Genomic DNA, 15,507 nt, shown 5'->3' with positions numbered 1-15,507 from the left:
CGGGAGGCTCCGGCGGCCGGCCGGTACCCCAGAGCCAGCCGGGCGGGCAGAAGCCCAATCCGAACGCCTGGCTGAGACGGGCAAGGCCGCGGGGAGCAGCGATCTTCCTAAGAGGCTCTGGAGGGGATACCACGGTCTGATGGGGACAGAAAGGTGCCTCTGGCAACCAAATTTAGTTTTGAGGTCCGACTGGGGAGAGATTTTTCCCCCCTCTGGAGACACTTCTGTTGCACTCCCAATCTCCTCTCCCTGCCTATCTATGGGAGCTGCCTGCCCAGGCCTCTCCCCTTACCAAACCACCCGCTTTCCACCAAGGCTGCTACCCTGTGGCTCAAATCCGAGCCTCGGATTCCAGGTGGGGGCCAGAACCCTCAGAGGTTCACTCCTTTTGAGCGGAAGGAAGGACAGCCTGGTCTTCCTAAGGCCTCTATCTAGGCCCAGTAGCCCGGCTGCAGGGAATGGGTGAAGGAAGTTAGTGCCCAAACCAAGGTGATGTTCTCGGGCAGCTGAGAGAGGAACTGCTTCCAGCAGTAGCAGGGCAGGCCTTGCCTTCCCTCTGGCTCTGGAGTTGGTAGGGAGGTCTCCAGTGCCACTTTGGAGGAAGATATTGCTCACTGCAGACGAGACCCGTCTCCAAACCACTCATCTTTCCTTCCACCACCCTCCGGTCTCCCAGCTCTCCTGCTGGAAGGCTCTTGCTCACTTTAAGCAGAGGTCTTGGGACCTTGGGTCCAGACCAGTTCTCAGCTCCACCAGGAAGCCTGCTCTGCAAGGTCTAAGGAGACACCTCTTGGGCCCGGGAGTCTCTGTTTTTTCCAAGCTGCCCTCTTGGAACTAGGACCTCTACCTCTGGCCAGGTGAGGAGAGCCAACACAGAATGAGACACAAGGAGAGATTTATTTTCTAGAGTGATATATATTTTTTTGTTCTTTTTCTTGTTTTTTTTTTCTTCCAAAACAAACAATCAGAGCTCTAGGCCCCTTGCCCTCCCCGTTCCCACCCACAACCCTCCCATATAAGCGACAACTGAAAACAGACGAGACGATCACCCCCAAAGAAATCACAAAACACAGCACAATTTCACGACAGCCACCGACAAAGCAAAAAAAGTTCTACTGGAATGTCCCCTTGCAGGGTCGGGAGAAGCAGGAGCAAGAAGAGTTCATGGAATTGAAGGGGACTGGACAGATGGGGGAGCAGGGGGGAAGAAGGGAAGCAGAGAGTAAGCTTCGGGCCGATGCTTAGGTGCGATCTCGCCTCTTTCCTTTGCACGCGGGACCGCGTTGCCCAGAAGCGCGCGCAGCAGCCGAGCAGACCGCCATCCAGGCCCGAGTTGCGGGAGGCAAAGGCCGGCGCCGGGGCAGGTCTCGTTCTGCGCTGGGGCAGGCAGCCGCCGAGCCCCAGGCTCCTCCGCTTGGGTCGAGAGGTGGGCAGGATGGGGAGGAATGCGCCAGGCTCCTCGCGCTGGAGCCTTTGCTCCTCCCGGTCCTCCACAAGTTATCCCGGAAGGGAGCTTGGGAATCGATTCACAATAAATTCTCAATAGGACTCTCCAGACCTGGCTTTCCTGCCTCTAGTAGGGTTGAGCTAGCAGGGGATGGAGGGTGGATGGGGGGGGGCATTCTACAAGGGGCCGCTTAACTCGCTGGTGCAAGGTGGATTTGGCCGAACAGAGTTGATTTCAGAGCTGGGGAGGATGTGGAAGGATGCAGGGCCGCTGGAGAGCAAGAGAAACTACAGTCTCTGTCCAGCGGGGCACAGATGAACGGACGGACGACATTGTCAAGGCTTACGACCCACGATTTGACCTCCTTTTGTTGGAAGGAGAGGAAAACAACATGCAGAATTAAACATTTCCTGCCACAAAATGTGTGTGTGTGTGGAACACCTTCATAAGTCCTAGGATACCTTCATAAGACCACTGCTGCCTTTCCTTGCCCCTTCTAGCCCCCCAGCTTGGGGGCTGAGTTTACCCCCATTTGCCCTTGGGTCCAGAGGGGGTACAGTTGGGGATTCCATAGAGATGGTATTGTGATGCTGAGCCCTTTGGGCTACAGAGCCTCATTCAGGAATGTGTCTCTAGACATCTTCTTGATGTGTTACTTGTGTCAAAGGTAAAATCTGGGCTTGCTGGTGGTCTGAGGGCTGTTCTGCCAGATTTGGGGTGCGATGGTCTGAATTTGGGGTGTCACTTCATTGAGTGTTGGCTGTGAGCTTTCCCCGTTATTACTGTGGGCTCCAGGCTTTATGTATGTGGGCTTCTGTTGGGCTGTATGCAGTTGGAGTGTCCCTGGGTGACTTTGGGGTGGGTGCGGGTAGGGGGTGGAGATAGGTAGGCTGGAAGTGAGGGCCTGGGGCTTCCCAGAAAAATTAAGGGGATTGCTAGGGGGGCTTGACTAGGGTCTCTCTTTCCTTGTGGCCCATCACCTTGTTAGAAGCCAACTACATGTCTACCTTCTAAATCAACAAAACTTCCTTCTGAGGCTCAGGGAGAAGAGAAGGACAGGTAAAAGGGCAAAGGAAAGGAGATGCTCTAGATGCAGAAAAGGACTTGGAGGAGAAAGACTCCCTTCCCCATTCACTTGAATACATCCCAGACAGCACTGGCCCTGTAGCCATCACTTATAAATACGCGTGAGATGGGGAAGGGGCGGGGAGGGCTGGGGGGGGGGTCTTCACTCTTTGCCCTGTTCCTTATTCATTTTCTTCATTTTCATCCGCCGGTTCTGAAACCAGATTTTGACTTGTCTCTCACTCAGATTGAGGAGTCTGGCCACTTCGTGCCTACGGTCCCTGGTGAGGTACATATTGAACAGAAATTCCTTCTCTAGCTCCAGCGTCTGGTATTTGGTGTAGGGACAGCGCTTTTTCCGGGAAGAGCGAGCGTGCAGCCAGTTGGCGGAGGGGTTGGCTGAAAGAGAAGCAGCGATAGAATCAAAGAAAGGAAGGGGGGATGAAAGGCCCCCATGTTCTCCTTCCAAAAGGACGTACCCCTGGCCTCCACTCCCCATCTTGCATTGCAGAGAGGGGACCTGGGCCTTCAAGTTCCCAGAAGGTGCCCCAGAGATGGGCCAGGAGTTGCTATTGACACCTTCAGGTGAGAGTTACTTGGACAGAGTGGAGCTAAACACGTACGAGGCTTCTCAGCATTTCCAAAGCTTTGCCTGCCTCCGGTCCTCTCTCAATCTCTTTCTCCACTTGGGTCCCCACTGGTCAGGACTCAGGTCAAAGCCCAACATGGCTAAAGCACGCCCCCCCCACACACACACACTGGCATCACCAGAATAACCAGAGGTGGTTGACCTGGAGGGTCCTGGCCTTGGGTCTGGGGGCGTTAGAGTAGGGTTGGGCTGGGGGAGAGCGGCTTCTATTCAGCCACAGCCGAGAAAGCTCCTGGCTCTCCAGCCCAGTCAGAGTGCACCCTGCCTTAATCACAAGCTTGCATCCCTTGGCCACATGGCAGCAGGCATGTGGGTCTGTAGATAACTTGTCCCCCCCCCCCACGCACACACCGCAAACATGGGTCTGCACTTAGAGACGCAAACATCCAGCACACTCCAATTCACATGCAACCCAATTGCAACCATTTATCAACTCCAGCCTGTGGACAAGGGAGCGCCAGGGGCTCACAGATAACTTATGGTTGCAATAGTCTCTCCTTTTCCGCTCCTGCTCAGCTCGCAGTTTGGTTAAAGCAAGTTCAGGGAAATTGGGAAGAAAGATTACTCCAGTCCCAAGGTGGGGAGCCATGGATGATGTGGGGGTAACAGAAAGCCCTTCACAGCACACCTAACTCCAACTGGTTCCATGGGAGGAAGAGCAGAGAAAGGGGTAATTGAGTGGGGGGGGGAGAGGAAACAAAAATATATACAGGATCGTCTCCTTTACCGTCTCTCTCCCTACCCTCCTGAACTCAGAAAAGTTGCCAAATAAAGCAGACCCAATTAAAAATAACAGCCACCCTTTGCTAGATTCTTCTCCCCAAATGAAAAGCACTGAATATATTTTTAAAAAATAATCTGGTTCCTCCTACACTAAGTACCGTGTCTTACCAATTTGCAGTGCTATTTCCTTAATGTGATTGCCTGGGATGGGACCCGCAGCCGCATTAAATATGAAAGAGGAAAAAAACTGTTAATAATTGATCCTAGCCAAACCACGGCCTTGCAGTAATGGGCTTTCCAGGCAGAGTTTGGGGCTTTGGGGTGGGGGGTCTGTTTGGGTGTGAGCCCGGAGGTTTTGGGAAGAGCCTGTGTTACCCAAACGCTAGTTCTGGTTCTTAACCCCGGCTGGCTGGAGGAGGTAGCACCCTGCAGGGACCTCAGGGGAGTGGGACAGCCCTCTATCCTCCAGCAGACGAGGACGCCCCAAAGGGCCTGTGGGCCACTATGTTGATGGGAAATCTGGCAGGGCAAGCAGAGACGAAAAAAAATCTGACCCTCGCTCGCCCAAAAGAGTAAGGGGTGAGGACTTGTTCCGGCCAGCCTGGGGGTTATTGTTTGGGGCTAAGAGCCCCCAACCAATTTGCCTTTCTCAACCTTACAAACGAAAAATATGAGACTCCCCCCCCCCACCCCCACATCCAGCCAGCAGCGCCTCCTGGAAATTAGCCAGACTTGGGTTCCTGGCGGGGGTGCTTCTGGGGGAGTGGGAGATGAGGAGTAACTACCATCGGAGGGGAAAGTTCTCCGCCTTTCCGCAAGCCTCTCTTCCCACCCCCCCACCCTTCCTCTCCCCAGGGTCCCTTCGGGATCTCTCCTTCTCCACTCTGGCTGTCGGCCCCGAAGTTCAGAAGCGATTCCCGGACTCCCCGAGAGGCGGACAGCTCCGGCTGGGGCTAGGGAGCCCCGCGGGGCGCAGCGGGGGCTGCAGAAAAGGAAGCTGCAACCCGGCCGAGGATGCCAAGGAGGGGAGGGGGCGGCCGGAGGGAAGGCTCCCGGGGAGGGGCCGGCGCATCCGGGGAGGGGGCTCAGTCACCGGGTCCTGGGCTTCCCCGCCCCTCCCGGCGCCGGCTGCGGACCGTGAGCGGCTACTGCGCGAGATCTGCTAGGAACGATCCTCCGCCAAGCTGTTGCATCGCAAATAAAATCCTAATGAGCCCCCTCCCACTTCCCCTTGGCCGGCTTTTACGGTCTGCGCGTGGCGCGGGGAGCTCTGCCAGCCGCGCGGCCCTGGGCAGCCCCGCGCGGGCTCCCGGCCTCGCTGGCTGCCGCCCGGTCCCCGGCCCCGCCAGCCCCTCTCCCCGGCCGGCGGTCGTCAGCCTCCTCCCCGGGCTCGGAGCCCGAGCCCCGGGGGAGTGGGGGAAGGGAGGCCGAGAGAGCAGCGAGGCGGTGCCTGCGCCCCAGTTCCCCTCCCGGACGCGGAGCCGTGGGGGCGGCGCTCCTCCAGCGGCCCGTCTCCCCTTCGGGGACACCCCGCTTGCTCGCCTCCTTGCTCCCTCTTCCCTCCTCCCCCGCTCGCTCTCCGGCCACCGCCGCGGTCTCCCTTCACATTGTCCGCAGTTTATTGCCTCTCCCCTCCCCTCCCCCTCGCCTGCCCTTCGGCCTGGTATTTCCTCACTTTTTATAACTTACTTTGATCCGGCCTCTCTTTGTCCTCGCTTCCTTCGCAAATTTTATTGTCCCCGTAGCCGGGTCTTTGATTAGACAGGACGGCCTCCCTGCCCGCCGAAGTTTCCAAACTGTACTCGGGCGTGCCCTGTTTGAGCAGCTCCCCAGGCGCGCCCAGCAGCGGCTCCGCCTTCACCGCCGCCTGGCCCTGCCCCGGAGCAGCTTCGCCGCGCGGCGCCGGCTCCAGCCAGGTGCGGAGGTACCTGCTCTCGGCCGGCGGGACGCCCTGGGGCTGCAGGTAGGGGTGGTAGACGGACGGCAGGCTTGCGGACGCGTGCGGGCTCAGCGGCGCCCAGGAGGCGCCGAACACCGGCGCTTTGGGCTGGAAGCTGCACGAGGGGAACTCCAGGTGCTCCGCGTGGCCCGGCTGCCGGGGGCTCGCGTACTGGCCGGAAGGAAACTTGGCTGGAGGAGCGTCCTCACTCTCGTGACTTATGATCGAGTCGACATAATAGCTGCTAAGCGTCCCAGAAATGGACATTCTCAGACATTATCCGGGCGCTCGCAGGGGGAAGGGAAGCGCTCGCGCGGCGGCGCCCAAGCAGGGAGAGGTGGCACCCAGACCGGTGTGAGGGCTTTCGGACGCGACCCCCCCAGCCCCCCACCCTCCCACCCCCACCCCCCGCTCAACTTCTCAGCCAACAAAGTACAGTGGAGCAGCCCGGCTCAGCGCTCCTTGCAAAATGATTGGTCAAAGTTTTTCCGACTGCCTGATAAAGCGTCAGCTCCAACATAAATCAATCGGGCGAGGGGGCTGCGCTCTCGCTGTCATCCGTCCGCACCGCATTCCATATCGAGGATGGATTGTTTTATGCTGATGCAATGTGCTATCACGTCAGGGCTCCGGCGGCCACGTAACCTCAGCCCGAGCTGCCGGCCGCCCGCCCGCCCGCGCCCCCCCCTTTTGCAGGAAGGGGGGTTGTTCTCGACATGGGGCGGCGGGGGCGGAGGAGAGGCGGAGGGAAAGCAGCGGGCTGCCTCGGGAGGGATGCAGGCTGTGGAGCCCTCTCCCCAGGCGGGTCCGGGAGGAAGCGAGGGCGAGCTGGGCAGAGGGAGGGAGAGAGCCAGCCTGGGGCGAGACCGAGAGGCCCACAGCATAATTAAAGAGGAGGTGGTCCTCTCCGCCCCCCCCCAAAGCACTGCCACTCCACCCCGCAGGCCTCGTTTCCTCTCCTCTGTCCCCTTGACACAAGATGTTTATTAAACAGCAGTGCAGCGGCAATCCATTGGAGATGAAGTAAAGGGGATGGGGGAGAAGTTGGGGGGGGGGTTATAGGGCGTTATCTGCTTTGGAGGGTTCTCTGTGACTATGTTGGGAGGTTTATAGGCCTGGGAGCTTCTCCTGACCCCTCCGTAGCTGAGAGAGGAGACAGGGGAATCAAAGGGGGTGCGTGTCCAATGATCTGGTCCTAAAATTTAGCTATCCTAAAATTAGAACCTACATGAGGTTGAAGGTATTCATCAGGCTCTGGAAAGTTGAGCCTCTAAAAGAGTTTAATACAACTAGCCAAAGCTCCTTTAAATTTCTAGGGTCTCTCTCTGGCCTTGCTCAGAGGGAAGTATGGGGTTCCGGGGGTGGGGGCATAGCCATGACTCCTTCCTTTCCCTGGTAACTGCCCAGGCCCTTAAAATTGCCCGTTGGGGGAGCTGAATGTGAGAAAGGGTTAAGGGAACTTCCCTAAAGTGTCAGCAGAGCAGAGGTATGGACAGGGGTCCCATGGTTATCTCCCCTGACACCCAGGGAAGAAGGGGACCAGTGAGTTTTTGCCTCTTCTGGATGGCTCCTCTCGCCCGGCATTGCCGTCCTGATAGATTTCCAAATATCGGTATTAGGTACCAGTGTAGACAGAGAGCCTGCGGGTCAGTCTCCCGACCACCCGTCGCCTTCCCTCCTGTGAACTCTGGCTGGAGCTTTCAGATAGCCCGTTTTATTGGTATCTACTATGCGGCCCTGCGCTGGGACTCCCCTGGGGCCACCGGCTGGCTTCCTGGCTCATCTCCCAGCCGCTGTTCCTCCAGCTTCTGCCCTGGGTACAGTCGCTTCTTGTGATGTAGGCACACAGGGAGGCACAGCCCCTGGACAGACCCGATTCTCCTCCGGGTGGGTTTAGGAGCAGGCTGGGGCGGGTTTTCTCAGCATTGCCGGGCCCTGGGCCCTCAACCGATAGGCTGTCCCCAGCCTTGTCCTTTTAACAAAAGCGGGGCCATTCTAATTTGAGGTTTTATCTTTTTGGCCATGTACCCCTCTGCCGTGCAGAAGGCTGCGGATCACCTCTGTGCACACACACAGACACACTCCCGCCCGCTTTTCTTTTCCAAATGAAGCCATCTCGTGTCATTACGTGTGAAATACGAGGGTGAAGCGCCATATTTCTTCACATTATGGCGATTTCAAAATGATTTTTTAAAGATCAATGCCAGTGCCCAGCCGGCCCCCTCCTCTTCCACCCCAGCTCTCCGAGGGCGACAGCCCAGCAGATCGGGAACCAAACGGCGTGAAGATCTGCTCTTTCCATGGGACCCAAGTGGGGAAACAAAAATCCGATGCAAATTCTTCTAAGTAGCGGTTGGACGCTTGGGAAAGTCCAGGGAGCTCCCCGAACTCGACAGCGAGAAAGCTGCGGGCAGAGCGAATGAATCACAGTTAAGGCAAAGCACCTGTTCTCGATTTGCCAGATGTATGGAGTCTGCTGTTGGCTTTACCTGTAATAAATATATTCTTCAAAGAAAAAAAAAACCCTCTCCTGCCATAAATAATGGTGTTATGAAGCATGGCGGGCTGAGTATATGACTTTCTGTAGTATATAAATTAGGGCCCAAAAGGCCATATGGACTGTGGGCAGGGCCTTTTTTATTTATAGAAAAGCCACAGCGCTGGGCTGTTCTTAAGACCCAGGCCGTGCAGGCGCTGGGCTCTGACTGCTGCCCTTCTGGTTCCCATTCCCGGCCCAGACTTTGATGCTGCCTCTCTTTGCAATAAGAGAGAAGTCCAGAGGGACACTTAGTTTAGGGAAGAAGTTAGAGGATGAACATTTGGGCTCAGGACTTGTGCCCCCCAAGGGTGGAGAGTCCCAGCAGACGGGGGGCTAAGTTTGTGAGTTGCTGTCTGTATGGGGAGTTGCTCCTAAGCCCTGGTAGCTCCCAGGTGCTGGGTAAGGAGGAGACCCAGGCCTCTTTCCTGAGACCAGAGCTTCGCCTTTGCTCATAAAACTGGAGGGTGGGGACAATTCAGAATGACAGGTTTTGAGGTCTCTGTCTTCTCAGGATAGGGAACTCTGGAGCGAAGGGAATGAGCAAGCACCCACGCCCTGGACCCTTCACCCCAGCTCTCTTCCCTCCAGGTGGGGATGCAGATGCATCAAGCAATAGTCCCACCCTAGCCAGGCTTTCTAGAAAACACTGCTGCCCCAAACTGGAGCTCAATTCCAGCTCAGGGAAAGGGTTAAAGTGTCAGCTGGGAGGGAGCCCCTTGTCTGGGTGCTCTGAGGGTCTGTGGACGCCTTGAGAACCTTGTTTCCTCTCCCAAACAATGGTACCCACCGTGAAGGAGGGAGGCAAACAGGATTGCTGCCCCTGGAGTCCAGCTTCTAAAGATGCTTAATAGAGAGGTTGCTTGAGTGGGGGGATCACTTTGTCCGGAGAGCAAACTGCTCCCCACCCCACCCTAGATCCTAAAGAGAAAGAAGGAAAACCTTGCCTTCCCTCGCAGCCTCTAGCCATTCCCAGCACAGGAGCTGCGTCTGAACACAGCTAGGGCCAGGAACTGGTGGCTCATAGAAGGGCAGGCAGGGGAGAGCTGCAACCCTGGGCCACACTGGGGCCCAGAGCAGCCAAGAGCGAGGCCGAGGTGGGGAGAGCAGAGGCCGAGCCTGGCCAGGACCAGCCCAGCCGGTGAGTGCCCGTGTTACAGGGGTGGCTTTTGGAAAGATTCTTGTCAATAAGGAGAGAGAGAAAATCTAGACAGAGGGAAGGAAAAGAGAGAAGGAAAAACAAAAAGAAAAACAATAAATGGGAAAAGGGGGAAAGTTTGTGTTTAAACTTTGATAACTGATAAGCTAAGCTGAAATTTATGCATGTTGTATTTGGATAGACGTGTGTGTCCTGTAGGTATATTTCAAATCAATATTTATTTATGGGGACCCAGTGTGCAAATGTGCTGTGCTCTATGCTGTGTATAGACTATGTAATAAATAAATATGCCCAACTATAATACTGGATGTGCTTGGGCATTCATATAGAAGATCCAATGGTGCATATGTGGATGCGTGTATAACCCCTGTGAATGATGTGGGTTTACAAGTCTGTTCATATAAGAAGATCTATTACCCAAAAATTGTTGCGTACATTTTTATAACAATCACACACCTATGGAAAGGGCGAAAACTTGAGTATTCGTGTACTTGAATTTTGGCTATAAAACATTATCTGATTAGGAAGCTTTGTTTGAAAATCTGCTGACTTGATATTTAAGCAAAATATTTACCGTATCCTCAAACAAGCGCACATAACTTAAATCTGAATTCTTTTACAACTTTCTCCTAAAATAATTCTCTGGAAGGTGAAGGAAATGACTCGAATTGGCCCAGGAGAGGTCATGAAATTTTGTGACTTTTTGGTTTGACCATGACATCCTTTACTGCGTATCTCACCCAAAAGTGCAGGGACAGTGTGCATCGTGTGATGCCTATTTCATGGTAGTGATGGGCATAAGAATCAAGGCACCATACTTGTGCACAAGTGTGTCCCTCACAAGTGTGAATCTGGCCAGTGGGCAAAGATGAGTGCAATGTGAAAGCCCTCAGGTAACTGCAGGGGGTCATACACAGCACTGCTGTCTCCAACGAAATTAGAAAGGTCCCCACGTCTATGTCCCCAACCACCCGGGGATATTTCTTCTGACCCAGAACCAGAGTCCAGACCCACTCTGAGAAAGAAAGAGGTGTGGGGATGCTTGCTGTGGCGGGGAGGGGGGCGGTTGGGGGAAGAAACCCTGGTCCCCAGAACCTTCAGCCTTTATCCAAACCAGCCTCTAAAATGGATCACATCGAATCTACACCCAAGGGTTCAAACCTCAGTGCTTCCCAAGCCTCCAAGTGGGGATTTTAATTGTAAAGTAACGAAATCTCCTGCCAAATCTCCCTCCCAGGATGTCAGAAGTGAAAGGAGGAACGGAGAGGTCAGCAGCCCAAGCAGACCTCGGGAATCTTCTTACCAACTCTCAGCCATCAGGGACATGGAAGGCAGTGGGGGTGGCTGGCTCTTTGGGAGGGGGCATCTAGGAGGCCAAACGGGGAGGGCGGCAGGCGGGGCGGAAAGGAGCTGAGCAGGTAGAAGGTTATTACGGAATTGCTTCCATAAAACCTGTGGCTGTTGTAAAACTCTCTGCTTTCCAAAGACTTTATTTCCTCTTTTCTCTCTAACATCCCCCTTTTTTCTTTTTACAGCACTGTTCCTGGGAGGGGGTGGCCAAGAGACACCAGGGATGGAAGACAGTCAGGCTCTAGGATCCTGGTGGCTGGGCAGGTTTGTGAGAGGCCCAGAGAGAAGTAAGGTAAGGCAGTAAGATGCTCCAGACCACCTTCACCCAGGCTGGAGGACAAGAAAATGTCAAGGAACAGCGTTGTTGGCCTTTGCCCACCAGGACAGTGGATTGAAGGCTGCATTTCTTCCAGGGCTGGGGGTGGGTCTCCCAAGGGCCCTTCCACTCCCAGCAGATGCCCCTTGTTCAGAGATCACCCCCCCTCCCAGGTCAGTTTGGCGCCGGAGTCCCATCCGGTCGGGGCCTCTTTCCCAGCCCCTTTCCACATTTCCTCTGCCTCAAGCAGGGGGGAAAAGTTTGGGAACAAAAGTTAGCTTATGCTTTGGACCGTCCCCCTCCTTCCTCCAGTACTTCCAGTTTTTCCTTTCCTGGGCAGAGAGCCAGCAGCCTCGAATGGGTTGGGGTCAAAGAGGGTATCACAGCTTTGCCCCTGCCCCACCCCCCCATTCCATCTCCTGTCAGTCCATAAGTCTGGAATGAAGGGCCCAACAGCCGGGGCTCCTCTGGAGCAGGCAAGCCAGGCCCCTCTCCCAGTGGGTGGCCCTTGGGACCCAGGTAAACCTGCAGTCCAGCCCCAGGGTCTATGGGGAAGCCTTGGCCACTTTGTGGGGAAGGAGCTGAGGGATTGGGAAAGGTAGGACTTTTTCTGACCCACTTCTGCCCCACTAGGCAGCCCTAGGAAGGACCCTGGAGGCCCACAGGCTGAGGCGACATGGGATCCTGATATTTCCTTTTCAGAATGGGACATACTGAGTCCTCTTCAAGGACCTGAAGTTTCCTGTTGAAGTGGAGTCCTGTCCCCCTTCCAATGGTTACAAAGACCTCAAGGACCACCCCCCCCCCCGTATCTCTTGAAATCAAGCATTTTGCCAAGTTGGAGAGACTTACTCTGGAAAATCTAAATGTAGACAGGAGCCCAAGATCCCAAGGCAGAAAGCTTGAAACGCAACCACCATTTTCTTTGGCTCTGCGGAACAGCCCAGCAAGGTGCCTCTGGTGAGTGGAACGCTCCCCATTCCCCCTTTCCCTCCCAACGCACACTGAAAAGATACAGAAGTGTAAAGACACCCTAGTAACTTCCCAGATCTCTCCTCTGGGGGAACATCCTTGCTGCTTCTGGGTGAGGGACCTCAAACCTTGTCACCACTTCGCAAGGTGATACACTAGCCCTGACTCTGCTTCCCTCCCCAGCACCCCACTCCTCCAGCTAAGCGAGGAGCAGTAACTGCCGTGAGTCGGGTGGTTTAATGTCGTTGTGTTCAGAAATCCAGGCCCAACAACATGAAACTACCTAATTCACTCAGCAGTTCCAGTTCACGCTCCAGGTCAAGGGCTCCTTGAGGGCAGGCCCCTGCAGCCATTTTGTGCGCCCAAGTGGCTGGCCCTCTAACTCCATTTTCCGCCACGACTTCCCCAACAGAACCCAGTTGCTAGTAAACAACATGTCCAAAGACCTGGAGGCAGGACTCCAGGAAAAACCACTCTGGAGCTGGGCCTGGCAGCTCAGATTCCAGGGACTTTTGCTCTCTTCCAGGAGCCCTGGTGGATGGGGACCCTAGGCCCAGCGCCAGGCCTGGGCAAGGCCTCGCCAATACACCTGCCTGGTCCCCGCCTGTCGGCCTCCGTCTCTGCAGCTGGAGGTCTCCACAGATAAGATTTCTCACCTTCAGATTGTAATCAAGGTGCGTCTACACTCGCCGGAGGGCTAGTGCCTGTATTCCAGGGTCACTCAGGGCAGCTCTGAGAGGCCAAAGCCCTGCTTTGAGACTGCAGTATAGACAGAGTGGAGGGGAGTGCTGAGAAAGTGTCTGCAGGAAACACAGACGGAAAAGCCGAGTGTGAGAAAGTACCAGGAAAACTAGGGAGCAAACAGAAGAATATGACTGGCAGGGGAAGCGGGCTGACCTGAGGAGTCGCTGTGAAGTCGCCCGGCCAGAAACGTCTTGGGGGGGCGGGGGGGCGGGCTGGCTCTGCAGAGCTGAGCTGTCCCAGGTAAGACCGTCCGTTCCGAATTCATAAACGAACCCGAGGGGCTGAGGACTCAGATTGGGACGCGGAGAGCAAGTTTGCATCTTCCTTCCTGACCTTCAGCCTGGGCCCTTCTCTCCCCGCCCCCACCGATGTCCCCTCCTGCCACCTCTCCCCACTCCAGACACCCGCAGCGTCGCAGGTGCTCACGCACACACCCCGCAGCGGGCGGGCGGCCCCGCGGGCCGAGGCGGCGGACTCACCTGGGCGGCGGCGGCGGCGGCGGCGGGGCGGGAGCGGCCGTCGGAAGGTGCGGAAGGTGCGCAGCCAGCGGCCTGTGCCCGTCCGGGCCCGGCTCCCTCCCGCCCCGGCCCCGGAGGCGAGGGTCCGAGTGGCCACGTGTCCGGCGGGGAAGTCCGAGGGAGCGCAGGAGTCTGCCTGGCCGCCCGCTCCCCCTCCCGGGTATAAATCTTGGGGACCGGAAATACAATAAAACTTCACCGTGTTGATGAACTTCAAATGGTTTACATCCCCTCCTGTCCTGAAAAGAAAGACGGCCGGGGGGGCGGGTTAAAAGGAAGGGGGAACAAATTTACGAGCCGCAGAAGCAGCCGCCTCGGCCCCTTTCTTTCGCCCGAGCGGACTGCGTCCGCGTGGAGAGAAGCAGCCTCGGCCGCCGGCCCCCGGGACTTTGCCTCGGCCGTGCCCGCCGCCGGGGACTCTTCTCGCGGGACTCGCCGGGGCGGCGGCCAGGCCTGGAGGCCACCGCCTGGCCTGACGACTCACCGAGCCCCCCACGCACAGCCTCGGCCCGGCTCCAGAGCCGAGTTAGACGCCGCGTCCTTCCTGCTACCGCCCGGGCTCTGCCCGCCACGCCTTGTGGCCTCCGGTCTTTGCATCTTTCCGCCGAAAGCGGGTTTTTTTGCTTTTTCTTTCTGCGTCTCTAGCTGCCCGACCTTTGCCCTGCCCCACCCCTGTGTGGCCAGGTACTTGCTGGAAGGGGAGAAAGGGTCAGAAGGCCTAAAGGGGCTGAGCGGGGCAGGGGCTCCCAGAGGAGAAACCGAGAGGCTGCTCTTTCCTGAGTGGAGGTGACGGCCAGCGCCGAGGAGCGTCCAGATTGGCCTCTGCCGAGAGGGCGGCCACCGGCTCCCGTCCGGCTCCTTCAAAGGCTCTAAGTCAGACAAAAACCTCTGCCCGCACCTCCACTGCCCTCTCCATAGTTCTCTTCTGCTCTGGACCGTTTGTTGTCGTTGCTCTTGTTTTGTTTCTGTCCTTGTTTTGGGTTTTTTTTGTTGTTTTTGTTTTTGTTTTTACCAAACTTTGTGGAATCCGGATTTGGAATCGCTATCAGGCCGTTGTGAATCAAAACCAAGGCAAATCCCTTTTGGCTGTGGGCTCCAGATAATTGGGAGTGTAGCTGTTGCCTTCCTGCTCACTTTGTCTGCTGGAAGGGCCTGGGTAGTGCACTTCTGAGCGGGAGAGCAAAGGAATTGTGATCATGCCTCACGGTTATTCACCAAAAAAATACCAAAGATTCAAGTCTAAAAGGCGCTGGAGGGCTAAGATGAACTCAGGTTCAGTGAGGCCTGGGGTGCAAGACTGAGGCCCAGCTGCAGACGCAGGTGGGGGTTTGGCGCACTGACATTCCCTCCTTCCCACAGACACACACAGGTGCGGCCCTGTGTGACCTGCCAACTCCACGCCCAACCCTCCTTCCAAGAAAAGGCCCCAGAACACTTCTGGGGACTTGTTTTTTAAAGTGATAAAAAATGGGGGCACCTGGTTGGCTCAGTCCTTAGAGCATGCGGCTCTTGAGCCCAGGGTTGTGAGTTTGAGCCCCACGTTGGGCATAGGGATTACTTTTTTTTAAAAAAGGAAAAAGACAATTTTAAAAATAAAGTTATAAAAAATGGAATGAGCAGGGAAAATACTATGGTCTGCGGTTCGCAAATTTTCTGAAAGGCAGGCCCACTCTGCCCCAGCCAGTGGGGGATGGGCGCAGTGCCCTCTGGCTCCTTCCTTGCACCCAGGAGGAGGAAGGGGGGAGCTCATTAACAGCTGGAGGACAGGAAGTAGCTCGTTTCCATCCCGATATTCATATCACAGGATATGCCGGAGGAGGCATCTCCAGCTCCTTCCTTATTATGTGCCCGAACTCCCTCATTTCACTCTTTATCATATTATATTTTTATTAAAAATACTGTGATGGCAGCTACTGGCAGTCACCCCTCCTGTCAGGATTTGCCTCTGGGAGCTGTTAGCAATGGGTGGAGGGCAGGACGCAGGGACCAGCAGTTTCCACCCCATTCAAGACTGTTATTACCCACACACCCTGCCCCACTCTAGAGGCCTACGGTGGGGGCAGGTCCGTGTGCTGGCTCCCTGCCCATC

The 15,507-nt window shown here is 56.0% G+C and overlaps 1 protein-coding gene and 1 long non-coding RNA gene across 2 annotated transcripts; one reads left to right on the top strand and one right to left on the bottom strand.

Moving 5' to 3' along the window:
* Positions 1 to 880: 880 nt before the first annotated feature.
* On the bottom strand, positions 881 to 6,308 carry HOXB9 (homeobox B9). Its single transcript, XM_036092815.2, has 2 exons — positions 5,574 to 6,308; positions 881 to 2,911 (listed from the first exon to the last, which is right to left on the bottom strand). Exons 1-2 carry the CDS (start codon positions 6,088 to 6,090, stop codon positions 2,676 to 2,678), a joined length of 753 nt encoding a protein of 250 aa, XP_035948708.1. The 5' UTR covers positions 6,091 to 6,308; the 3' UTR covers positions 881 to 2,675.
* LOC118536136 (uncharacterized) lies at positions 5,142 to 13,630 on the top strand. Its single transcript, XR_004917516.2, has 5 exons — positions 5,142 to 5,847; positions 11,054 to 11,160; positions 11,887 to 12,144; positions 12,683 to 12,830; positions 13,301 to 13,630. It is a non-coding gene; the product is annotated as an uncharacterized LOC118536136 (long non-coding RNA).
* Positions 13,631 to 15,507: the final 1,877 nt, after the last annotated feature.

Source organism: Halichoerus grypus, chromosome 2, assembly GCF_964656455.1.
Source record: "Halichoerus grypus chromosome 2, mHalGry1.hap1.1, whole genome shotgun sequence".
In the NCBI taxonomy this organism is placed as follows: domain Eukaryota; kingdom Metazoa; phylum Chordata; class Mammalia; order Carnivora; family Phocidae; genus Halichoerus; species Halichoerus grypus.
This window is presented reverse-complemented; position numbering and strand designations above follow the sequence as displayed.